General features: G+C 42.4%; 1 protein-coding gene and 1 pseudogene across 1 annotated transcript; both read right to left on the bottom strand.

Moving 5' to 3' along the window:
- Positions 1–666: 666 nt before the first annotated feature.
- LOC101274511 (recombining binding protein suppressor of hairless-like) lies at positions 667–2,369 on the bottom strand (annotated as a pseudogene).
- Positions 2,370–10,241: 7,872 nt separating this feature from the next.
- On the bottom strand, positions 10,242–25,531 carry ZNF233 (zinc finger protein 233). Its single transcript, XM_004271201.3, is given in 6 exon segments — positions 10,242–10,937; positions 10,940–12,679; positions 14,031–14,126; positions 14,665–14,791; positions 17,617–17,678; positions 25,452–25,531. Coding segments are annotated over 5 exon segments (2,007 nt in total). The 5' UTR covers positions 17,632–17,678; positions 25,452–25,531; the 3' UTR covers positions 10,242–10,908.
- Between the last annotated feature and the right edge of the window lie 1,468 nt (positions 25,532–26,999).

Below are 26,999 nucleotides of genomic sequence, written 5' to 3'. Positions count from 1 at the left end.
ACAAGATTTGACTTGCTGAAATCACAACACCTTCCACTCATGAAAAGTCATAAGACTTCAGCTTTTAAAGAAAATAATAAAATAAAAAGAACAGTTCCAGCCTTAGACCAAAAAGACCTGGAGTATGGTAATTAGATTAAACAAGCATGGTCAAGCTTGGCACCTGAATGCACTTAAGAGCAAACGCTCAAAGGGGGTGGGGAGGAGAACAACCTATTTGGTAACAAAGGTGTATTATATATACTGTGATATAAAAAAGGTATGATGAAAATGTACCTTTTGCTAAAGCTTATGCAAGTTCCTTGGTCCATAAAAACGATGTTAGATTTTCATCTTCTAGTTTGATTACCTTTTACTCCATCCACATCTCTATTTCTTGCCCATTTAAACAAAACCAAACACAAACCAACCAAACAAAAATAACAGCTGAAAAAAATCAATTTCCAAACGTTTGTACGTTTTGATGGGTTTTTTGTTTGTTTGTTTTACTGTGGCTTCTGCACTTCAAATCAGCACTTGCAGGTAATGAGCTTTTTGAATAGTATCACTGGGTATGAAAAGTTTTCCCAAGAAACCACGGAAGATTGTTCATTTTTTTCTTTCTTTTTTTTTTGTCAACATTTGGCCGCACTCGAGTCAGTGTACGTCCTAGCAAAAAGACGGCAGTTAGGACACAACTGTTGCTGTAGATGATGTGACATTGGTCGAATTTGTGCTGACATTTGTGTAATTCCCCTTGCTGTTTGTGTTTGACTCATTAGGGGGCACTTGGCTGGAGTTGGCTCGAAGGATGGCTCCCCGAACTGCAGTGTGGCTATGGCACCAGTTCTGGGGTGTAGGGCCCTGGTTCTGGGGTGTTGGTGGAATAAATGATTTCATCATTACGGACCAAAGTCACTGGACGCTGGACTGGCTGCCGGACCCCTCTCCAACCTTCTCGGAATGCAGAAATGTCTGGGATAACACAGAGCATACTCTCTCCACGTCTGTACATAGTTTCAACTTCTACATCCCCAAACGACACTCATAAATTTGGAGTGAAATTCTGTCCTGTAAGTTCAAGCATTGCTACGTCCCCACCGCCATTCAACTGAAGACTGTCTACAACAGGCACGGGTATGACTGGGGCAAGGACAGGGCCCATCGCCTCGTAAAAGGTATACTCTGCCTTATCCGTACTATTGATTGTCCAGGAAGCGTCATCATTTATCATCTCTTTATTTGGTTCTTTTGGGCATGGAGTGGCCTGAAACTGAATTATTCTTTCTTGAGAAAGGCACAAGTACATTCTTTCTGTATCCTTAAGGTAAAATGCACATTTATGGAGCTGTGACACAGGATCATCTGCATCTAGTAATGCGGTCTGCTTATCAACTTTCCTAATTATCAATCTTGGGAGTGCCATGCCAGTAACCGAACACACAAGTTTGACTGTTTGTCCATAATGGATGTATCCATCGCGGTCTGTGAATTCTTCTCCTTCTGATTCATCATCATCTAAGAGATGAATGTAAAATGCTCCCCACTGCTGAGAACTGGCATGGAAATTACCTCCTTCTACATGCAAGGATCTGGTACTAACTGTCTGGGATCGAAGTCGATTAAACAGAGCCACCTTTGTTACCGAGGCGATGCATAAGTCAGCATTTTCCAATGACTGCTTCTTTTTGGAAGGTTTGGAGACGACTTTTATCCGCTTGCTGAGGAACCTACCAAAGCCATCACTATTGCCACAGAACATCTTTACAGACAGCACGAAGTGCTTCCTCTTGTCTGAATCAGATATATACAATGTTTTGGCCGTGCAATAGTTCTTTCCTTCCAAGTTCAGCTGCTGCATTTCTTGGTCACTATTTCCTATTCCAATAAATGCACATGGTTGAGACTCTTGTTCAGAACAACCATCACATTCCATTTGTTCTTTTTTTTCCCTTCCATCCACTGCCCATAAGATACACATAAGGAGGAGCGCAAAACAACCTTTTTTCATTTCCATATGACTTCTATGCAGGTTTTGCATGAAGAATAAGTACTGTTTGATCCCCTCGCTCTTTTTTTTTTTTTTTTTTTTTGCGGTACGCGGGCCTCTCACTGTTGTGGCCTCTCCCGTTGCGAAGCACAGGCTCCGAACGCGCAGGCTCAGTGGCCATGGCTCACGGGCCCAGCCGCTCCGCGGCATGTGGGATCCTCCCGGACCGGGGCACGAACCTGTGTCCCCTGCATCAGCAGGCGGACTCCCAACCACTGCACCACCAGAGAAGCCCCCCTCGCTCTTTTAAATAATTTCGCATAGCTTCCCTAGTAAGTCATTTAGATGGAGGCCGCTCACCAAATTTTCTTTTAATCCACGCCATGGTACTTCAAGAATATGTTACGGTAGGGCTTCCCTGGTGGCGCAGTGGTTGAGGGTCCTCCTGCCGATGCAGGGGACACGGGTTCATGCCCCGGTCCGGGAAGATCCCACATGCCGCGGAGCGGCTGGGCCCGTGAGCCATGGCCACTGGGCCTGTGCGTCCGGAGCCTGTGCTCCGCAACGGGAGAGGCCACAGCAGTGAGAGGCCCGTGTACCGCAAAAACAAACAAACAAAAAAACATGTTAAGGTAAGCCACAGGCTGGAACACTTCGATGACCCTCAAAACACCTCAGCCAGTGTATCTGTATCATTCTCCTTTCCTTTTGAGATAATAATGGTTCCGAAGAACTATAATGCTTCCATTTGAATGATAGTTTCATAATTTCAATGACTCATTAACATAACAAAAGACACCTTTATCACTCGGGAAATTCCATGGGTTTTAGGAGCTGTGAGCCAGGAACCTGTCACAACAGGCACCATCTTCCACAAACTCTCGCCAAAACTCCAACCCTCCTGTACTATTTACTATTGAAAAAAAAATCCACGTGTAAGTGGACCCATGCAGTCCAAACCCAAGTTCAAGGGTCAACTGTATGAAGAAATATAGGGGAAAAAATGTGTATTGGGACTTCCCTGGTGGCCCAGTGGTTAAGACTCCTTGCTTCCACTGCAGGGGGCACAGGTTCGACCCCTGGTTGGGGAACTAAGATCCTGCATGCTGTGCAGCATGGCCAAAAACCAAAAAAAAGTTTATAAACACAATCACACACTCATCCCCTGCCAGTTCTGGGTATGAGAGAGCCCGGGAGCAGTGACTCCACAGTAATGAGTACACCTAGTACCCATATTTTGGCCTCTAATCACCATTCTCCACTACACAGAAGAAGGCCTCCTTGTTAAAAGGAGGGACTAAGTTGGAGAAGGTCATTTTGAGGATGTGACCACTGGTTGACCCATGAGCTGGACTTGGGCAATTGGAGGCTCCTTTGCCCCCTCCCCTGTCTTTGGAATATGCAGTCCACTTGCCCGCTCCCCACTAGAAGCTGCCTCCAGGACACAGCCTTGAGACAGTAAGATGTCGTTAAGACCATCTGGATTGAATGCATGACTGAACCCAGTTAAGGCCTCTATATAAACTTTTAAGATTCTGGCGGTCAGGTGCAGAGATCTATTTGTCTTGCAGTCACCAAAGACAAGCCTTGTGTGTGAGTTCCCTTATTAAACCTGCCACCTTCCAACCTGAAGTGATCTGCCTCTTTCTTCAGTCTCTCCCTACCCTCTGTGTCTGGAGCTTCTGTTTCAGATTTCACCTAGGAGACTCCCAAGGGTGCAAATCAACAGGCTGGGAAAGTACAAGGTGAGCCTCACATGTCTTGTGCCAGAAAGTAAGGGGGTGATTAAAGAATGATGGGTACAAATTAAAAGGACACAGAAGCCAGCCTAAAGGGTTCCCATGGCCAAATCTGGGTTAATTTAAGGATCAAAATAAGTGACAGTAACTGATCATAACGCATTGACTAGATTAGAAATCCAAGAGTCTAGATTATATTAATAAACCAGTTAATAAGAGTTTAGTGAAAAGTAGATATTTTCATGAACTCAAAGTACCACTCCACACACTACTTCCTGGTTATAATGGAAAAAACTAGTAACTTTACAGTGCAAGGTCTAGCAGATATCATATGGGTCCAGTAATCGAAATTAACATTCCCACAAATGGGATAAATAAAATTGTATGCCAAAAGAGCACATCATCACTTCTGTGATATTCTGGCCAAAGGTGCATAAGCTGAATCTAATCACGAGGAAATATCAGACAAGTCCGAATTAAGGGATGTTCTACACAAGAACAAAAATAACATGTGATCTTCTAAAGTGTCAAGCTCATGGAAGTCTGAGAAACTATTCCATACTGAAGGAGCCTAACCTGCTGTAATGACTAAACGCATTGTGTGATCCTAGATTGGATAATTTTGCTATAAAGGACATTGTTGGGGCAATTGATGAAATGTGAATGGAATATGTGGATTAGATGGTAGTAATGTACAAATATTAATCTCCTGATGTTGGTTGTTATAAAATGATTGTGTAGAAAATATCCGTATTTGTAATAATATACACTGAAGTATCCAGTGGTGATGGGGCAGCATGATAGTCTCAGAGTTCAGGGAAGGAAAATCCTTTGTTACTGTACTTGTAACTTTTATGTAAGTTTGAAAATAATTGTTTCAAACATTTAAGGGGGGGATTGTAGAGTTACCTTCCTGTGTAATTATGAAATTAGCTTCTACTAAGACTTTTGTACTGGTTAGGATAGACTTGATACTTCAGATAACCCCTGAAATCTCAGTGTCTTAGTGCAAAAAAGATTTCTCACTCAAGTGATGTCCAACAGAGGTCAGGCAGTCCTTCATCTTGTAGCTACGTATATGGAACAGGTGGCACCCATAGTTCATGGCTAGAGATCACTGTGGAAGAGGAAGGAGAGAATCACCTGGAATATTTTTATGGGCAATGCCAGGAAGTGGTGCACATAATTTTTGTCCTCACTCCATTGGCCAGAATTCAATCATATGGCTCCAATCCGTATTGGAGGATGTGAAAATAATCTTCTCGTGTGTCCATAAAGAGAAAACAGTGTGTTGACCATATAGGAGTGTTTCTGTGATACTCTTAAAACATCACTTCGATAAACTTTCTCTCATGTGGTGGAGACTAATGAATTTAAGGGCCTGCACATTGATTAAAGTTCTCACCACATTTTATTTATTTTATGAATACACTCTCTGATAACTTGTATGACCGGACATTAGAAAAAGAACACTAGGTTATTTTTCTAATACGGTCTGTTTAATAAATCTGAAGACTCACCCCAATTACAATTTTCTTCCTGTGTAGAAGGTATGGTAGCAGTTTGAGCACTGACGATAGCCGTGGCTACAACCATCACATTTATGGATTTTGTTCTGCATAAATGGTTAATGATTGGGGAGACCAGAGGTATCTCTGGAATCCTTGACATGCATGATACCAATAGAGTCCATCAACAGTGTAGGAAAACTGATGTCTTCCAAGAGTGGAGTGCTAACTGTAGCCCTTCCTGTAGCACGACCTTCATGGATTGGACATAAATAAGGGTGCATGCTGTTTACTAATACTTGAGGTGCAAATGAGGCCCCTACAACACTGTGCTATATTGTCTGTTGGTCACATGGCATCATCACTTCTTTTTACGACTGAATCTGTTAAGGGCTCCTGTATTAAAAGAAAAGACAGGAACAGCATAGCTCAGAATCCCCTTCCCCAGATGTTTCTTGGTTATACTTGGCCATTGAAAAGGCACTCACATGAGACTTAGGAAGCATAGGAAGAAAAGGCATTATTCTCCGGAGGCAATTGCAGGAGGAATCGTGGACAGGCATGAGCTTCCAAGCATCCAAGTGAGCTTCTTAAGAATCATCCAGGGAATTCCCTGGTGATTCAGTGGTTAGGAGTCTGTGCTTTCACTGTTGAGGGCCCGGGGTCAATCCCTGGTCGGGGAGCTAATATCCCACAAGTCTCACGGTCCGGCCAAAAAAAAAAAAAAAAAAGAGTCATCCATATTGATGCTTCTGTGAGTGCAACTGCTGTGTATGCTGAGCCACAGCTGTCATGCCAGCCAGGTGCAAAGGCAGCTTAGCTACTGAGGCTATTCTAGACGACAGCTTAGTTTCTTTTTCAGGCTCATTTGCTTTTGCTTTTTTGTTGAATGATTCCAATCATAAATAAAGCTTTTAATACTTAAAAAAATATATCACCCATATTGGTACCATAGACTGAGATAGCTTACGGGGCTCTCCGCATCTTCAGCAGCTTCAGAGGAATCCCTTGAGTATCACTCATGTTGCTGCTGTAGAATGAGATTCTTGAGATTGGCAGCAGCTTCTAAGAAAGCTCTTGAGAACCCAGTTTGGCGCTGCAGGCTGGTGTTGGCTTCCCTGATCAACGTTCCCTTAGCTCTTCCAAACGTGTGCGTGCCTCTTATTGCCTGTATTAAAAGCATTCATGCCTGCAGAAACTAACACAACGTTGTAAGTCCACTATACTCCAATAAGAATTATTACTCCATGGGAATTCCCTGGTGGTCCAGTGGTTAGGGTTCCGTGCTTCCACTGATGGGGGCACGAGTTTGATCCCTGGTTGGGGAACTAAGATCTAGCATGCCATGCGGCAGGGCAAAAAAAAAAAAAAAATTATTACTCCCCGCCCCCCCTCCCCCCCGCAAAAAAAAAGCATTCATGCCTAGAATATACAGAGTGGCATCTGGTTCTCTATTGAACCCTGACAGGCCAAGTACTGACCATATGTATAGAATTTCTGTCCTGTGCAGACTCTGATGAGTAAGAAGGTCTGAACTATTATTCAAAAAAATAAACTCTTCACATGTATATGGTTTTCTTTTCCTCATGCACCTCGGATGAATAAGATGAGTTTCACATGAAGCCTTTAATATCTTTTTCCTATATATGGAAGCTTCTCTCCCATGTGGGTTCTGAGATGGACACGAAGATGTGAACTCCAAATAAGCCCTTACTCCACTCATCCCATTCATGGCTGTTTTCATTCTTATCACATTCATTATATTTACAGGATTCATCCCCTGAGAGAACACTCAGATGAGTGTGAAAACTCAGTTATATGCAAAATCCTTTCCACACACATAGCACTTGTAGGGCTTCTCCTTATGGACTCCAGTGAATATGAAGGTATTTGCTCTCTCTGAAGCTCTTTCCACTGCTATTCACAGTAAGTCCTCCCTCCTGAGTGAAAACTAAGTGGACTTGAGGAATATCGCTTGAACTGAACTTGAAGAAACACTTTCCAGTCTCACGGCATTTTAGGATTTCTCTCCAATGTTCACCCTCTAGTGGACACGATGGGAGTTCCTGTCAAATCCCTCTCCACATTCCTCACTTGTTTAGAATTTCTTTCCTATACCGCTGAAACACAAATAAGTGACCTAAAGCCAAATCTCTTACCATGCACACTATACCTGTAAAACTATTATTCCCATGTGAACTCAATGATGGCTGTAAGAGATGACTCCCTTCTAAAGCCCTTACCACATTTATACTGTTTTCTCCCTGAGAGAACAAATTGATGTCTGGGAATATATGAGCTAATCAAAATCATACCAACTATGTTCTCTGATCATAATGGAATCAAACTAGAAATTAAACTAAGAAGCAAAACAGAAAACTCTCCAAACATTTGGAAATGGAATGAAAATAAAAATACAACATATTAAAATCTAGGGGTGCTGAAAGGGAAATTCATGCCACTAAATGTTTACCTTAGTAAAGAGGAAAGGTCTCAAAACAATATTCAAAATCCCACTCAGATAACTAGGAAAAGAGAAAAATAAATCAAAAGTAAGCACAAGAAAGGCAATAATAAAGAGCAGAAATAAGTACAATTAAAAACATAAAAATAAAGGAAAATCTATGAAACAGCCGATTCTTTGAAAAGATCCATAAAATCGATAAGCTTCTAGCAAGACAAAGACATTACCAATATCAAGGATAAAATTGGGGATATAATTACAGATGTTGCAGCCAATAAAAACTTAATAAAGGACTTCTATGAACAACTCTATCCAGGTAAATTCAACAACTTAAGAGAAATAGACCAATTCTTTGAAAACCAAACTACCCAAATTCACCCAATATGAAATAATCTCAATAGTCCTATAACTATTGAAGAAATGTAATCCATAATTTTAAAACTTCCAAAAAAAGAAATCTCTAAGTCCAGATAGTTTCACTGGAGAATTCTACTAAACATTTGAAGAAGCATCAGCACCAATTATACACAATCTCTTCCAGAAAATAGAAGCCAATATTATCCTGATACCAAAATTAGAGACAGTACAAAAGAAAGGAAGAAAGAAAGAATGAAAGGAAGAAAGAAAGAAAGAAGTTTATTTAGTCTGTAGCTAAGTGAAAACTTGAAGCAATCATAGAAATGTGACTGTTAATTATGTTAGGTGTGATAATAGCTTTCTGATCTTGTAAAAAATAGTCTATATTTAAGAGATGCCTATAGGTGTAAGAGATGCCATCAGGGATTTGCTTTAAATTATTTCAGCATGTAAGATAAAAAGGAAAAAGGGACAGATTAAGCAAATGTGGTAAAATCTTGACCATTGTTAAATTTGGGTGATGAATATATGGGGTCCATTGTATTTTCTCTTTTTGACTATTCTGGACGTTTTTCATAATTAAGAATTAAAATCTTGAATTTTTAAAGCCTGAATTTTACCAATACTGCCACTTGTATGAACTAGGGCAATGGTTTAACCCTTCCTCATGTTACAATGGGAATAATATCACTTACCTCACTGAGGCTTCAACATAGTAGGAATGGTGATCTTGAAGTATCCCTCAACGGATGTTAAGCTCTCTTTGTAAGAGTCATATCCCTTCTGAGAATGGACAAGATGTTTAACCAAGAAAGGAAATACTACTTTCTGGAATTTACTGAACTATCCCCCTTCTGGAAAAGGAGAAGGCAAATATGACAGAGAGCCCATAATACTAGGTCAGTGGGGATGAATGGAAAGCTGAATTCCCACTCCCCACCTCACTCCCACCACCCACAGAGGTGAGGCAGTCCTAGGCAGTGCTCTAATGCCCCCTACTAGGCTGAACGGGGACAGCTGAACTTTCAGCAGCAAGGAGGTAGAGGCAGTTGGCCCTCTGCCACCCCCCCACCAGCGCCCCCACTCCCACACACACAGTGTCAAAAGGGCCCAGAAGGAAGGTGAACTTCCATTCCCATTTGGACCTGTGTACTACACCTAAACAAGTGACTTCCTGACAAAAAAGATCAAATGGGATCCAAAGTCTTGCAACATTGTACCCCAAATATCCAGGATACAATAAAAAAAAAAATCACCCATCATACCAAGAACCAGAACAATCAGAACTTGAATGAGAAAAAAACAATCAACAGACATCAATACCAAGACAATTTAGATGTTGGGATTATCTGAAAAGGATTTTGAAGTAATTACATAATCCTCCTTTTTGTCTCAGCTAGTTTGAGTTGGGTTTTCTATTTCTTACAACTGAGAACATCCTAACGGTTATAAACATCCATGAGATCCGGTAGCCCACCCCAGTGTATGGTGTTGGCCCTGGATTTCTGATGGTAACATGAAACTTGAGATACCATAGAACTTAAGCAATCAGTGTCCTGGAAGGTAAGGTCCAGAAGAAAAAAAAAATGTGAACAACTAGGTCCTACAGTATAGCACAGGGAACTCTACTCAATATTCTGTAATAACCTATAAAGGAAAAGAATCTGAAAAAGAATATATATATATATATATATATACACATATTATATATATATGAATTACTTTGTTGTGCAGTTGAAACTAACACAACATTGCAAATTAGCTATACTCAAAAAAAAAAACAACAAAGCAAAACAGCTGTGGGAAACTGTCCACTACCTCCAGTAAATATACACCTGAGTAAACGGTTCAAACAAGCAAACTTGAAAAATACAGAAGCATCTGAGAAGCATGGGGTGCTGTCCAAAACGCTCTGTGCCTTAACAGCTTAGTTCAACATCCAAAATGCATATTATAATATGTTCTCCCTTCTTTGTAGACCCCTTGACAGGAAGCTTTATGGAATGAAAACCAAGTTTTTCTTTTTCCATTCAGTCTTTTTCTGTCACCAAAGACCCAACGAAAGAAAAATATTGAAACTTACACTATACACAACTGATGGTACACTGTCCAGAGAAAGTCTTAAATGATGCGATAAAAAATCGAGCCCTTTACTGCTTGAAAAGTGGAGCTGAGCAGGATAGGAGCCAATGGCAAAAATCTAACACGCAAATTGTAGACTGCATGATTTAACGTATTTTTATTAAATTATCATTTCCTTGAATTAACTTTTAAGGCTTCTTCCAAGAATCCTTTTCCTAGTACAATTTATCGTGACTACTTGGGATTGAGCTCACTAACATTTTCAAATGTTTGTCCTATTCCTCTCCTTCAAGTGAGACAAAGTCCAGGGCACCTGCTCTGTTTGGCACTGGTTCCAGGTCACAGTCATACAAGCAGTAAATAGACCTCCTGCCCCCATGGAGCTTACATTCTAGTGGACGTGGATTTTGTCATGTCCATCATTATACTTTTCCTGAAGTCCTGACGGTACTTCTCATTTTTAAAGCTTCTCCCCCATGTAGATTCTATTGAATGTAAAGGTTCTGACTGAAACCTACTGCACCATCCTTACAAGGTTTCTCTGCTGTGCATTCTCTTGAGAATTGTGACATTTTGGGCTCTGCTGGACACACTGGCCATACTCATACAACAAATAGGTGTCCTCCAATGGAATTCGGATGACTGTAAAAAAAAGCAGCTCCCTCCTGAATGCTTAAAATACAACATTTTATAAATAGCCCCTGTTGTGGGCGTTTTCTGATGAAAATGAGAAGTCTAAATTCTGAAGAACACTTTTATCACACTCTGCATGTACTGGATTGCTCACCACTATGGACTCTCTGATGAACCTGAAGACATGAACTCTTGCTAAAGCCCTTACCACAGTCAAAACATTTGTAGGGTTTCTCTCCTGTATGGACCCTCTGATGGGCTTGAAGATGGGAGGTCTGACTGAAGCTCTTCCCACACATGCCACACTTATAGGGTTTCTCTCCCGTGTGGATCCTCTGATGAACGTGAAGGTACGAGTTCCAGATGAAGCCTTTCCCACATTCTTCACACTTGTAGGGTTTCTCCCCTGTATGGACTCTCTGATGGGCTTGAAGATGGGAGCTCCAACTGAAATCCTTCCCACACACGTCACACGTGTAGGGTTTCTCTCCAGTGTGGACCCGCTGGTGGTCTTGAAGATGTGAGCTCTGACTGAAGCCTTTTCCACATGTGTCACATCTGTAGGGCTTCTCTCCTGTGTGGACTCTCTGATGGGCCTGAAGATGGGAAATCTGACTGAAATCCTTCCCACATGTGTCACATCTGTAGGGTTTCTCTCCCGTGTGGACTCTCTGATGGGCCTGAAGATGGGAATTCCGGCTGAAGCTCTTATTACACACATCACATTGGTAGGGTTTCTCGCCGGTGTGGATTCTCTGATGGGCTTGAAGGTTGGAGGCCTTACTGAAGTCTTTCCCACATACCTCGCATTTATATGGTTTTTCTCCAGTGTGAACTCTCTGAAGAGGACCAGAGCTCTGACTGAATATCCTGTCATATGCCTTCCATTTGGACGTTTTGTCTTGAGGGTAGGCTGTCTGATGGGCTTGAATTTGTGATGTCTCATTGAAGCCTTTACCACACAGCTCACATTTCCAGGATTTCTCGCCAGTGTTGTCTACACAGTGACTGTTGAGGTCTAAGCTATGACTGGAGCCCTTCCCACACCTGCCACCCCTACACAGATTCTCCCCCGGGTGAATGGGCTCATGAGTGGGAAGGGAGGAGTTCTGATTGAAGCTCTCAGCAGCACACACCCCAAATCTGTAGGGTTTCTCCCCTGGGTTGACTCTCTGATGGGTCTCCGGATGTGAGCTCTGACCCAAGTCCACCCCACATTCATCATTCCCACTGCGTTTCCCTCCTCTGTGAACACTGTAATGAATGTGAAACACTGAGTTATACGTGGTGCCCTTCCCACACTCACTACACACGTGGGGCTTCTCTCCTACACACAACTGCTGATGAAGTTCAACATCATAGCCAAGGCTGACACCTTTTCCAGTCTCATCAGAGGTCTGCTCTCCTGAGTGGATGATACTATGCTGGGATGTGTTCTTCACAAAGTCTTTTCCATGATTATTGTGGCCACAAGCCTTCTCGCTTTTGTGTACTTCCTGATTGCCATGGTGATGAGAGATCCTTCTCATGACACAGTGATCACACTGACACAGTTTATCTTTTATGTCAATTTGCTGACACCTACTCTGATAATTCTGTGACTCTCTCAGATACATTTTTCTCCAGAAATCCCAGGATGTCTGAGTTGGAGACTCTTGATTTTTGATACTTGTGGAACTCTCTCCTTGAAGCTTTCCTACATAGTTCTCATCTTCAGGAAGCTGAGTAGATTCTCCTGACCATGCCTCACAGGAGGAATCATCTTGTTTTGGCAACTTCTTGCCTTGCAGATTTATTATTGAGTCCTGAGTTCTGGTTAATTTACTTGTAAACTGTTCCCATATCTGCCAGCACATAAGGCCTTCATGTAAAAGCTGTCTTAATCCTGCTTCTTGAAGAGTCTCTATCTCATTTTGGTTCCCGTGTCCTGGAGGGATAAAGAGAATTCAGAGATGAAAGTGAGGACAAGTTCAGGGACAAAAAAATATTTCACAGGTCGACTGTGCTGGGAGACCCTATTCAACCAGTGGAGAGTTCAGCTGGACTCTGTCTTTGTTTTTTCATGCTTACGGAAACAAAGAGCTGATAAGTAGTAGCCTCCTATTCACTACGTGTTAATGAGACTCATTTAGAACTAATGTACCGAGACTTATGTATGAGGTCAAAATTAGAAATACAGTGCTACCGAGCAGGGGACTTGCTCAGCAAAAGTGAAAAGAAAAGATTTGCAAAGGGAAACATCTCCTCTGTCCTGATAATGAACCCATGAGATGATAACTTTATTTCCTTAATTCAGCCATTATATGCACATGTTAATACATAAGCTAGATTTGAGAGAATTCCTCTTTATTTCAATGATGTCCTAATATATAATATTCAACTAGTGAACATTATAACTGGGAATAAAAACTAGAAAACTCATTCCCTTAACTGACACATCCTATGGGAGTAAAAAATCCTATGATAATTATTGCCACTTAATTTGGCTGAATTTTCTGATAAGCCTGAATGGCTAATATTATCTTCCAGGTTTTGTAGATATGAATCTGCAAATACCAAAAGTCGCTGTGGTAGCCAGCATCCAAGACAAACTCCAGGAGGTATCCACACCCTATTGAAGTCCCCTCCACAACCTTTCAGGATTGGCCTGCAAAGCCAACAGGATATGGCAGACGTGATGGTATGTCACTTCCAAGGTTATGTCATAAAAGACACTTTGATTTCTGCCTTCTACTCCCTTGGGTGTAACTAGCTTGGGGAAACCAGCTGCCACGTTTTGAGGACATTCAGGCAGCCCTAGGGAGAGGCCTGTTTGGCAAAGAACTGAGGCCTCCTGCCAACAGCCAGGGAAGAACTGAGGCCTCCTGTCAACAACCCTGTGAATGAGCCCATCTTGGAAGCACATCCCTTGAGGCCCATCAAGCCTTCAGAGGATTGCAGCTCATGCAGACTCCTTGAGATCTTATGAGATCATGAGCCAGAACTACCCTGCTAAGCTGCCCCCAGATTCCTGACTCACAGAAACTATAATGCCTGTAGCTCTAAACTGCAAAGTTTAAGAGCAATTTGTTATACAGCAATTGATGGCTAATACAAGTACCATAGAAATTAAAATTAGATTAGGCATTCAGCAGAAGATTAACAGTGTTCTGAAATAATCCTTTCATCATACTGATATATTCTCCACTCATGAGCTGTCTGCAGGAGGAGTGGGCAGTGAGATCCACTTAGCACCATTCTCTGTGATCTGCAAGGACTCAGACCTGCATGGTTCTCACCTGAACACCCAGCTCCTTGGGCTTCTGGCTCCATCACCCAAAGCTTCTTTTTTCTCCCCAGCTGTAGTATCATATCTAATTTGAAAGGTAGATATCCTGTGAAAAAGAAATGGCACATGTGTAAGGTGAGTACACTAAAGGCAAAATTTTTAGTCCCAATTCTACAATCTTCATGCACTGTAAGTAGTATTTTTCCAAATTCTGATCATGACCTGTTGTAATAAATACCTCTTATGCTGTGATCTGGTAGACAAATACACAGATGTACATCACCGAATCGAGGGATCAAATGACTCGATCCTAACCACTATCTACTTTTATCACATCTCCTTTCCTGTCTTTAACTCACAATTTCTGTTGCACTATATGCAGTTCCTGACAAGAAGCTATGCTATTCCGTCCTATTTCATTAAATGCAATAATGACGCAATTTGCTAATTGACTTTACAACCCCACCAAGATGTCACAACTACAATTTGAGAAAATAGACAAGGTACAGATGAGATGTCCCACTGGGATGAGGAAATTCAGGGCCCCAGATTCAGGGAAGCACTTCAAGAGCCCCAAGTCTTAAACGTTTGAAACCAAGGCACTTCTGAGGGTTGACACTGAGTCACAGGGTGCCTGTCCTCACCCACTGAGACCAGGTTCCGGAAGTTCTCCAGCATCACGTCTTGGTACAGCTTCCTCTGAGTGGAGTCCAGCAGCCCCAGCTCCTCCTTGGTGAAGGTCACAGCCACGTCCTTGAAGGACACTGGCTCCTACGACATCAAGCACACACACAGCCTCAATTTTATGATCAGTGGCCACTGGGAGAGGGACAGCACTTAGTGGGTGGAGAGGGTGGGTGGGAAGTTGTTCTAGATCCTGGGGACCTTGAGTCTACCTTATGTAGTTTCCTCCTCTTCTCCAGTCCGCATGTCAATGCCACATGCTAAATACTGAAATATATTTATGATCATTGACTTTTTTTTTTTTTTGGCCATGCCTCATGGCATGCAGGATGTAGGATCTTAGTTCCCTGACCAGGGATGGAACCTGTGCCCCCTGCAGTGGAAGTGCAGAATCCTAACCACTGGACCTCTGGGGAATTCCCTTATGATAGTTGCTTTAAAATCCTGATCAGATGGATGAAACTTGAAGACATTATGCTAAGTGAAGCCAGACAGTCACAAAAGGATTATGTGTATGATTCCACTTATATGAGATACCCAGAGTAGTCATATATAGAGACAGGAAGTAAAGTGATGTTTGCAAGAGACTGGGGGGTGTGGGGGATAGGGAACTAGTGTTTAATGGGTATGAAATTCCACTTTGAGAAGATGAAAAAAGTTCTGGAGATGTGTGGTGGTGATGGTTGCACAACAGTGTGAATATACTTAATACCACTGAACTGTACACTTAAAAATAGTTTGAATGGTAAATTTTATGTTATGTATATATATATTTTGAAATTATTTTATTTTTGGCTGCACTGGGTCTTAGTTGTGGCACGTGGGATCTTTAGTTGTGGCATGCAGGCTCTTACTTGCGGCATGCAGGTAGGATCTGCTTCCCCAACCAGGGATTGAACCCGGGCCCCCTGCATTGGGAGCATGGAGTCTAACTCACTGGACCGCCAGGGAAGTCCCTGTTATGTATATTTTACCACAATAAAAGATGTCCATCAAGAGGTGAATGAATAACCAAATTGTGGTATATCCATGCAATGAAATACTATGCAGCAATAAAAAGGAACAAACTATTGACCTGTATTCAAAAACATTCTGATGAACAAATGAAGCCAGACACAAGAAGAGCATATACTGTATAATTCCATTAATGTGAAACTCAAGAAACGATGAATCTGATCTGGGGTGACATAAAGTAAATCAGTTATTGCCTACAGCCAGGGATGTGGGATTGGGATTAACTGGGGCACCAGGTAACCTTTTTGGTGATGGAAATGATCTACGTCTAGATTGTGGCAGTGGTCACGTGCATATGTATATTTGTCAAAATTGATCAAATATATTTTTATATATATATTACATGTAAATTTCACCTCAAAATGATTTTAAAAGACAAAATTAAGAAAACAAATCGACAAATCACAGAATGGAAAAAAATTATAGTACGTATATCTAACAAAGGACTTGAACTCACAAAACATAAAGAACTCCTCAATAATAAAAAGTAGAAGCCACATTTTTAAATGGGCAAATGACTTGAACAAACTTTTCATAAAGGATATGCCAATTGCAAAAACCCATGAAAAAGTATTCAACCTCATGTATCATGAGGGAAATACAAATTACAGTCACGGTGAGATGTCATTTCATTAGAATGGCTAACATAAAAAAGATCTACAACACCAAATGGCGGCAAAGAGGTAGAACAAACTGGAACTTTCATGCACCACTGATAAGTTGTTAAATGGTACAAGCACTGTGGAAAACAGTTTATATTCATCTACCGCTTCTAGAGGTTTACCGAAGAGATATGAAAACATATGTCCTCAAGACCTGCGCAGAATGCTCATGGGAGCTTTATGCATTAACAATTAAAAGCTGCAAACAACTCAAAGGTCCTTCAAAAGGATAAGCAAACTGATATATTCATAAAATGGAATATAATAAAAAAGGAATGAATTACTGACACCTGCAACAGCACAGATGAATCTCAAAAACTTTACGCGGGGTGAAAGAAGTCAGACACAAGAGCACATATACTATGATTTCACCGATTATATTTAATTTGAAAACAAGTAAATCTAGTGATGTGATGACAGATCAGAACAGTAGATGCCTCCCGGGGGTAAGAAACTGTCTTGAAAGAGACATGAGAGAATTTTTGGGGTAATGTAGGTAATGTAAATGTTCTATTTCTTGTTTTGTGTAGTGGGTTAATGCGATTATACAACTTGCAAAATGGGGTATACAACTGTCATTGACCTATAATTTTTGTAAGTAAATTATACTCCATTTTTTAAAGCCCTATGCAAAAGTGTTATGAATCAAAGCAAAACTTAGTCAGAGGTACAGCAGTCTGTATGCTTAACTGTAGCTTCTGAAATGTTAGACAAAAAATAGAAAGCCTTCTCAGACAATACACAGAAGAATGCTGAGTCATAAAAACTCAAGTGTTAACATTAAGTGAAAAAATAAAATTGAAAATTACACATATACTGTGATTATAATTATATTAAGTATAACTGATTCACAAGCAGTGTAGTAGTTTGGGTTTTCAAAATTTCTTGATATCTATGGATTTCTGTACTCTTATTTTTGAAATGAAAATGATAAAATAAAACAAACCAAAAATAAAAACTAGAACCAATAAAAAAGCAAGTACCTGGGAATTCCCTGGTGGTCCAGTGGTTAGAACTCAGCATTTTTACTGCAGTGGGCTCGGGTTTTATCCTTGGTCAGGGAACTAAGATCTCGCAAACCACGCATGGCACAGCCAAAAAAAAAAAAAAAAAGGCAAGTACCTGGCATATAACAAACACATGTTTTCTTCCTTTATCCTTCCCATGGGAGAGAAAAAGTATGTATCTAATCTTTGAGAAAAGAGATGTAATTTTAAGAGATAAAACTCAACTCACCTGGAACTTGGTCATTTTCTCCAGCCCCTTCTGGGGAAGGGCAGAGTCCTGGGAAGACACAACTGGCAAAGGAGAAGGAAGCCATGAGACGTAGGTCCAAGCCCAAGTGGTGGCTCTGTGTGAATCACTAGCCCCCCAGCCAGGGGCTCCTGTGCAGTGAACAATTTGCTCAAGTCTAAGCAGTGAGGCTCACACAAGAGTCCCTTGTGGTGGCTCCCAGGGTTCAGGGTCATCATTCTCGCCCTGGGTATCAGGGGAAATGAAAGGCAGTGGAATGTACCGGTATGAGAGTGCACTCTGGGGCCAACAGGTCTGGGGTCAATCCGGGTACTGCTACTGTGACATAATATACTGGTTTCCGCCCCCAGCTCCTGACACGGGGCTCCTGAAATCCTCGTAATTTCCTGGTTGCTAGGAGTGTCTTTTGTTCTAATGAGATGACTCTTGGGGGGGCTCCTGGATGGGGACTGGTCAGCAGAAAGGTCAAAGCTTGATTAGATGGCTTGGAATGTTCAGCCGCACCCCCTAGTGAGGAAGCCTCCATAAAATCCCAATAGTATGGGGTTCGCCTTGTGTCATATCCTTCAACAAACTAGCAAATGTTAAGCGTTTCTTTGAGTTCCGTGAGCCGCACCAGCAAATAAGTGACTCCGAAGTGGAAGAGTCTTGCAAACCTCTGATTTGCAGCCAAGTCAGACAGAAGTTGTGGGTAACCTGGGGGCCTTCTACTTGCAAACGGCATCTGAGGTGGGGGAGGGCGATCTCGTGGGACTGAGCCCTTAACCTGTGGGATCTGAAGCTATCTCCAGGAAAAGAGTGTCTGAACTGAGCTAAGTTGTAGGGCACCCAGCTGGTAAAGTAGAATTAATTGCTCGGCGTGGGGAAAAACCCACCCACATCTGGTGTCAGAAACGTTGTGAAGGTGCTAGGAGTGTGAGAATAGAGAGGAACACAGGAGGAAGACTGAATTGTTCTTACGGAGCTACTAACGCTGCTTAAGTTAATTAACCTCCCTCTGCCTCAAATCTATCACCTGCAAAATGAGAACAGTGCTTCCTTACAGGATTGCTCAACTGTGCAAGTCAAACGTGTGAATAGATGGAAACTTATAACTGATTCCACTTCAGAAAAGCAGGTAAATATTATACATCACAAAACTGCTCTTGCAGTAGCTTCTCTTGTTGCGGAGCACGGGCTCTAGGCACATGGGCTTCAGTAGTTGTGGCATGCAGGCTCAGTAGTTGTGGCTCGCAGGCTCAGTAGTTGTGGTGCATGGGCTTAGTTGCTCCGCGGCATGTGGGCTTTTCCTGGACCAGGGCTTGAACCCGTGTCCCCTGCATTGGCAGGCGGATTCTTAACCACTGTGCCACCAGGGAAGCACCAAGGAGTCTTTTTTAACATCCATATTTCACCTTTATCTCTGACAAGTCCATAGTTCTGATTGGCTATATTACTTAATAATTTCTGGCCCTGTAATGATGATTCATTGATACCAGTATCTGGTTTTGTAAAAGGTATAAATACTTGTGAATTTTCTTCAAGCAGCCAGAAAAGTCTCAATGGCACATCCCCCTCAGCCATGCTGACTGTAGTAAAGAAAAATTTTTTTTTTTTTTTTTTTTTTTTTTTTTTTTGCTGTACGCGGGCCTCTCACTGTTGTGGCCTCTCCCGTTGCGGAGCACAGGCTCCGTACGCGCAGGTCCAGCGGCTATGGCTCAGGGGCCCAGCCGCTCCGCGGCATGTGGGATCTTCCCGGACCGGGGCACAAACCCATGTCCCCTGCATCGGCAGGCAGACTCTCAACCACTGCGCCACCAGGGAAGCCCAGAAAAACTATTTTAAAATATGACTGCTAGTTTTTTTTTCATTTTAAACAAAAGTCCGACAGAATGTCTCAATGAACAATACTGTAGTGGCCATAACAAATCCTGACTTATAAGGGTGCTTTGGGGATTAACTGAGCAAGTCCAATAGCCCCGAACAGGCAAGTCCATCCAGACAGAAAGTAAATTAGTGGCTGCCAGGGGCTGAGAGGGCAGCAAGTGAGAAGTGACAGCTCAGGGGCGTGGGGTTTCTTTTGGGGATGAGGAAAATGTTCTGGAATTAGCCGGTGGTGATGGCTGTACAGCCTTGTGAATATACTAAAAACCAGTGAGTTGTATAATTTAAGGGTGACTAAAGCATACTTTAGTATACTAAAGGGTGACTCTTATGATATGTGAATTACATCTCAGGATAAAAAATAGGGGGAAAAAAGCCTTGGCTCAGTGCCTGGCACATAATACAAGCTCTCAGTAAGTGATGGTATGATGATTATTGCTCCCATTTAATGGATGAGGAAGCTGAGGATTCATGAGATTAAGTTACTGATAATCACAGAGCTGGTGAGGACTGACTAACCTGAAATCCAACTCTGACTCCGGAGCCCGTGCTCTTAATCCAGTCACTGTGTCTCTAATCACAAACACACAGAAGAGATGGGAGGGGTGTCCTTGGGGAGGAGAGAAAGGGGAGTTGGAGGGTACACACTCTGCTGAAAGTGACCTGCTGAGCGATATGGAGCCAGGGCATCAGGATTCTACCAACTCTTCTGACAGCTCTTTGCGTCTATTTCCACATCCATACAACAGGGATAAGGAGAATATCGAGCTTATAGGGGTGACAAGAGGTTTCAGTGAATACGTGCGAATAAGCGTTAAATGTATGATAGCGCTTCATGTTCGTGGGTCCTGCTGCTTTAGGCAGAAGCACTCCCGTAGGGATGAGAGCAATGTATCCGCTCCCCAAAGCTTGGAAGACAGATCATTCATAACCCCCAACTCCCTTGCGCTGGCCCTATATTTGCTGCACTCTCCTGCTCTGCTCTGCTCAGCAACACGGTTTTGCAAGCAGACCTGACATTTCGCCATATTTAGAAGGAGAAAGCAAGTGGGGTCTGGGGTGCCTGCCTCAGCTCTGCTCGCCTCTCACCCTTCAAATCCCAGTCCCCAGAAGTCTTCTATCGCCTGAGGGCGGTTGAGGGGATGGTGAGCGGTGAAGCATCTGTTTTACTTCTGAGATGATTAACACACTTTTTTAATCCCAGCGCCTAGAATATAATGAATGCTCAAAACACATGGACTCAAATGATGACCGAAGACACACTTTGTCGGGCAAGGATCAGACTGGTGCATCTCAGAGGTTCCTCTGAGCTGTAAAATTCTGAGGCTGTTTCTGATTGGGAGGAGGAGAGGATGAATTGTATCTTCCAATTTTTTCCTCTGGGTTTCTTTTCTTCTTTTTTTGGGCCATGCCACACGCCTTGCGGGATCTTAGTTCCCCACCAGGGATTGAACCTGTGCCCCGTGCAAGTGGAAGCGCGGAGTCCTAATTACTGGTTTTGCTCAAGCAACACTAAGGTCGTTCTTAAAAGTAAAATACTCAAGAACTTCCCTGGTAGTCCAGCGGTTAAGACTGCGCTCCCAATGTAGGGGCCCCAGGTTCAATCCCTCTTCAGGGAACTAGATCCCGTGTACTGCAACTAAGACCCGGCACAGCCAAATAAATAAATAAAAAATAAAATATTGATAAAAGGAATAATTATGGGCTCTGGATAAGGCAATTCGTATTTATTTATTTATTTTAAAACATTCATTCATTCAACATGATCAGGTATTTACTCAAATGTCACTGTCCTCAGAGTTCTTCCATGGACATGCTTTATATACTTTAAATCCCCTGCTCCACCACTTCCCTTCTTCTCCAGTTCACTGCCCTTTTATATTTAGGGTCATCCCTCTCTATCTTATTAATGTACATCTTATTTTTCTTTTGTCCATGCCTCGCAGCATGTGGGATCTTAGTTCCCCGACCAGGGATCGATCCTGGGCTCCCTGCAGCAGAAGCACAGAGTCTTAACCACTGGACCAACGGGAAGGTCCCTAATGTACATTTTAGTTATTCATCTTGCTTATATCAATCCACATTTTTGCAGTGTAGGCCGCATTGTTTTAGTCTCTTTCTCCAGTGCCTAGAATAGTTCATGGCATGAAGCAGGCACTCAACACAGATTTGTTTAAAAAAAAAAAAGGTGAATGACTGAGGGGACTTCCCTGGTGATCCAGGGGTTAGAACTCCATGCTTCCATTGCAGGAGGCGCGAGTTCGATCCCTGGTCAGGGAACTAAGATTCTGTCTGCCACAAGGGGTGGCCAAAAAAAGGTGAATTACTGAATGAATAGTTGATAAAGATACATCCTGTATTACATTAGCTGAGCACTTCATTACTATTCACCAGGATCTTTCATTCATTCATTCAACAAATACTTACTGATTATCTAGCATGTACCAGGCACAATTCTATATATTAAAGATACAGCAGTGGATAAAACCCCTGCTGTCATGAAGCTGATATTATAGTAGAGGATGGGTAATAAGCCAACCAACAGATAAGTACATAATGTGCTAGCCACTAGTAGACACTGCTAAGAAAAATATGGCAGGGAAAATGGGGATGGAGAGAGATGGGGAGGTGCTATTTTAGGAAGGACGGTTTCAATTCTAGTGCTGTAGTTCCTGGGTGAGTGATGTTGTGCAGATCAATTATCCTCTTGTGCCTCATTTGTAATAACATGGGGATAATAACAGGGATATTTTGAGGAATGAATGAGTTAATACGTGAAGAGCACTGGAAACTCTGCCTGACTCGTAATAAGCTCCCAATAAACTCCACCAGGTTATTGTTATGACTTTGTGATGAATACAGAAATGGTGCATTACTCCTGGTTTGTTCTAAGTAAATTTGTTTTAGGACATGAAAAGCATTACCAATAACTATATATCAACTTGTAAATACCCTGAAAAGCTGTGGCTTCTGAGTATAGCCAAGAGTGAGTGAGATAAAGGAGAAGTAATACCTATGTGGATCGTTTTTATTATTTTGTCACTTAATCCATTTTCAGGAATTCAAATAACCATCTCTCAGAGCTGCAGGCCCCTGTAGCCATCTACCAACTGAACACCTGTACCAGCCACAAACACTTAACTGAATAACTTCTCTCTGTAAACCTTGTCACAGTGCTGGGCACACTAGAAAGAATACAACACAGTCCCCACAACATAGGAATCAAGACCGATTGGAAACCATGAGCAAATTAAATTCCAAATGAGAAACAAAATCCATAACCTTCTTTAACTGCAACTCTTTCAAGGGGACCCCTATCTTTCTCACTAGCCACCATTCTCCTAGTTACTATGTGAAAACTTTGGAACTGTTAATGTCCTCTCTCTCTCTTGACCTCTATATATTTACTATAATCTAGTATAAATCCTCTTCACTCAAGGTCTGGATTTTGTATTAAAATACTCAAGCAAAAAAAAAAAGAAGGGTGGATTATGTAAGATTGACAAACGGTATACAACAGTTGAAGGTTTGACAAGGGTTGATGGCTATGTGAGAATTCATTATATTATTTTCTGTACGTTTTTGCTAGAAAATGTTCATAATTACAAGTTACCAAATATAAAAGTACTACAAGTACGATAAAATTTTTGAGAAGCATAGAAAAACATATATACAAAGAAATAACTAAAGAGAAATACATTAACATGTTTACAGTTATCTCTACATTCTGGATAATTATGGATAATTATTGGCTTTCTTCATCTATTTCTCGTATTTTCTATGAAGAGCACAAATTACTTCTATAATCAGAATATGAATGTAACATCATATTAGGACTTCCCTGGTGGCGCAGTGGTTAATTAGGAAATTAATTAGGACTTCCCTGGTGGCGCAGTGGTTAAGAATCCGTCTGCCAATGCAGGAGACACAGGTTCAAGCCCTGGTCCGGGAAGATCCCACATGTCATGGAGCAACTAGGCCTGTGAGCCACAACTACTGAGCCTGCGCTCTAGAGCCCAAAAGCCACAACTACTGAGCCCATGTGCCATAACTACTGAAGCCCGTGCGCCTAGAGCCCGTACTCCACAACAAGAGAAGCCACCGCAGTGAGAAGCCTGCACACCGCAACGATGAGTAGCCCCTGCTCGCTGAAACTAGGGAAAGTCTGTGCACAGCAACAAAGACCCAACACAGCCAAAAATAAATAAATACATAAATAAAGTAAATTAAAAAAATTAATTAAATGAGCACAGCCTTCAGGTCCTCTAAGATCCTAAATTATTACCAAACGACCCTCCCTCCTTCATTCACAGGGGTTATTTACCATGATAGAACTGAAGGAGAGTGTTACCCAACCGACATGCAGCAAAGCCAGTCTACTGACACCAGGTGGTGGTGCAGGAAAGTATAGCATTTACTGCAGGATGCCAAGCAAGGAGAACAGACAGCTCATGTTCAAAAGACCCAAACTCTCTGATTTCAGCGAAGGGTTTTTAAAGACAGTGTGAGGGAGGGGATCACAGGTGTGTGATCAGCTCATGCACAATTCTCTGACTGGCTGATGGTGAGGTAACAGGGTGCTGTTTTGGGAATCTCAATCATCAACCTGGTTCCAACACATCTGGGATCTACCTGCTGGTGGTCAGCATGCAGTTAACTTCCTCCACGTGGTGGGGGGGTTTAGTATCTGCAAAACAACTCAAGGATGTGGCTCAGGGTATTATCTCTAGCCCTTGAGAAGGAACTAAAGGTCCTCCTTGACTTTGTTTTACGGCTAAACTATTATTTTTGTCTTGCTTGACTGTTTTCCTTTGTTTCTGCGTTTTCTCGCTTCTCTGACTAAATTTGCTCTTTGGAACTCAGGGAAGGCCTAGGAGACTAAAGCTTTTTTATAAACAAGAGGTGAGGGACACACGGTGGGTAGGGGAGGTCTGTCCCCAAGAAGGCCCCAGAGTGTCCCGCTCAGTTTCAAGAGTATGGCTTAAAGGTCAAGAACACAGGCTGCCTGGGTTCAAATTCCCAGTTCTGTCTCTTCTCTGTTGTTTGACTTTGAGAAAATTACTTAAATTCTTCACCTATCAGTGTTCTCATCTGTAAAATACAGATAATAACCACATCTTTGTTATGAAGATTAAGCTAATTAATGCGCAGTGGTTGAGAGTCTGCCTGCCGATGCAGGGGACACGGGTTCGTGCCCAGGTCCGGGAAGATCCCACATGCCGCGGAGCGGCTGGGCCAGTGAGCCATGGCCGCTGAGCCTGCGCGTCCGGAGCCTGTGCTCCACAACGGGAGAGGGCACAACAGTGAGAGGCCCGCGTGCCGCAAATAAATAAATAAATAAATAAATAAATAAATAAATAAGTAAGTAAGTAAGTAAGTAAGTAAAATAAAAAAGGTCGTGGGGTCATTAGGAATCCACGAAAAACCCCTCTTCCCGCAGGGGTCAGAGAAGAGCCAGTGGCTGTGCAGCTGGAGCTCAGAACCCACCGCGGGCTCACAGAGGCTTTCAAGGACTGAGCGCTTCTCGAAAGAAATAAAAGACTGAGAACGACCGACCGCCTTTTCGCAGGTGCCAGCGACCGGTTCTAAGCATTTTCACATCACGTAAATCTCACCACATGCCTACTAGGGAGGCACTACTATTAACTCCACTTTGCAGACGAGAAATGGAAAAGTGAAATAACTCTACGAAGAGTACATCCCTAAGAGACCGCAGAGCGTGCAGAAAGTAGGGGAGGCGAGGGAAACCGAGCGTCCGGAGACTCTCAAACCCGGAGATCGCGACCCCTGCCCGCCTACAACTCGGGTACGCGCGAACAGCCCCAAACACCGAGGTGACGAAAACCGTCGCCCCTGCCCTCCACGGCTTCTATTCCCCAAAGGCGAGGGTGGCACCTGCGGATTCCACGCCCAGGCAGACTCGGAAGGGACTCGGGTTCTAGGCACTGACTCACCTCCCAGCAGGTACTGATGACCGCGGCCTCTCACTCCTGAAGCGGAAGGGCCCGGACTACACGCCGTTCCTGGACCACACTTCCCAGAATCCCTCAGCGGAACAAGGGCTACACCTCTTCCCTTCGAGAGCGGAAGTGGCTCTGACTACCCGGCGCTGCTGGACTACACTCCCCAGAATCCTCGGCAAAAGTAATGCCACGGGCTTCCCTCGTGGCGCAGTGGTTGAGAGTCCGCTTGCTCACGCAGGGAACACGGGTTCGTGCCCCGATCCGGGAAGATCCCAAGTGCCGCGGAGCGGCTGGGCCCGTGAGCCATGGCCGCTGAGCCTGCGCGTCTGGAGCCTGTGCTCCGCAACCGGAGAGGCCACAACAGTGAGAGGCCCACATACCGACCAAAAAAAAAAAAAAAAAAGTAATGCCACATTTTTTTTGTTTGCTTTGTTTTGTTTTTAAATATAAGCCGGTTCAGTTCAGTCAGTTTGGAGACGCTATTAGCGCTTGATCTTTTTCTTTTCCTTCCTTCCTTCTCTTCTGGAGGGTTTTTTTTTTGTTGTTGTTTTAATTACATTACTAATAAGTGCGACTGAAAAGTAAATGTGGCTGTATAGCAAAGAAAGGCGAAGAGAGGATCTCAAACTCGGTTTATTGCCTTCTTTACTCTCCTTGTGTAAACCCCTGACAATGTTTACCTAGCATGAGCTATTCATTCCAAGATGCTAAAGACTCAGGAGAAGGAAAAGTAACCTTTGATCAAGCCACAATATAAATAACGACTTTCCCACTTTTGTTGGTTTTAATTGCTCATTTTGAAATCTGGAGTTTTCCAGCAAACGAAAGAAGATGCATTAGCAAGAAGTGAAGGAATACTGTACTTTGTAAGAGAAAAGTCTAGAATACAGGCATACCTCGGAGATATCTGGTGTTAGATTCCAGACCATTGCAATAAAGCAAATATCGAAATAAACTTGAGTTGTATGAATTTTTTAGTTTCCCACTGCATATAAGTTTACACTATAATGTAATCTAAGTGTGCAATTACATTATGTTAAACAATAATGTATACAACTTAACATAAAAATAATGCTGTTGGAAAAATGGCACCAGTAGACTTGCTTGACACAGGTTTGCCACAAACCTTCAATTTGTAAAGTTACCATAACAAATAAAATCGCCATAAACACAATAGGAAAATAAGTAAATACAATAGAATGTTTTATTTTTCTTCAGGATGGTCTAAATCAATGAGCCACAATTATTCAAAACGTAGGTGCGTAAGTGGGGTATCCTGCTCAGATAACGGTAACAAATTCAACTTTTTTCAGCTTTATGAGGTATAATTGACAAGTAAAATTGTAATATATTTAAAGTATATGTGATGAATTGATATACATTGTGAAAGGACTCCCACAAGTGAATTAACACATTCATCACTTCACATAGCTAACTCTTTTGGAGGGAGAGGAGTGAGAACCTTTAATATCTACTCTCTTAGCAAATTTAAACTATACAATACTGCATCATCAACTGTAGTCACCATAGATTAGATCC

This window comes from Orcinus orca, chromosome 20 (assembly GCF_937001465.1).
Source record: "Orcinus orca chromosome 20, mOrcOrc1.1, whole genome shotgun sequence".
NCBI classification, from domain to species: domain Eukaryota; kingdom Metazoa; phylum Chordata; class Mammalia; order Artiodactyla; family Delphinidae; genus Orcinus; species Orcinus orca.
Note: the sequence above shows the minus strand (reverse complement) of the source record. Positions and strands in the feature narration are given on the sequence as shown.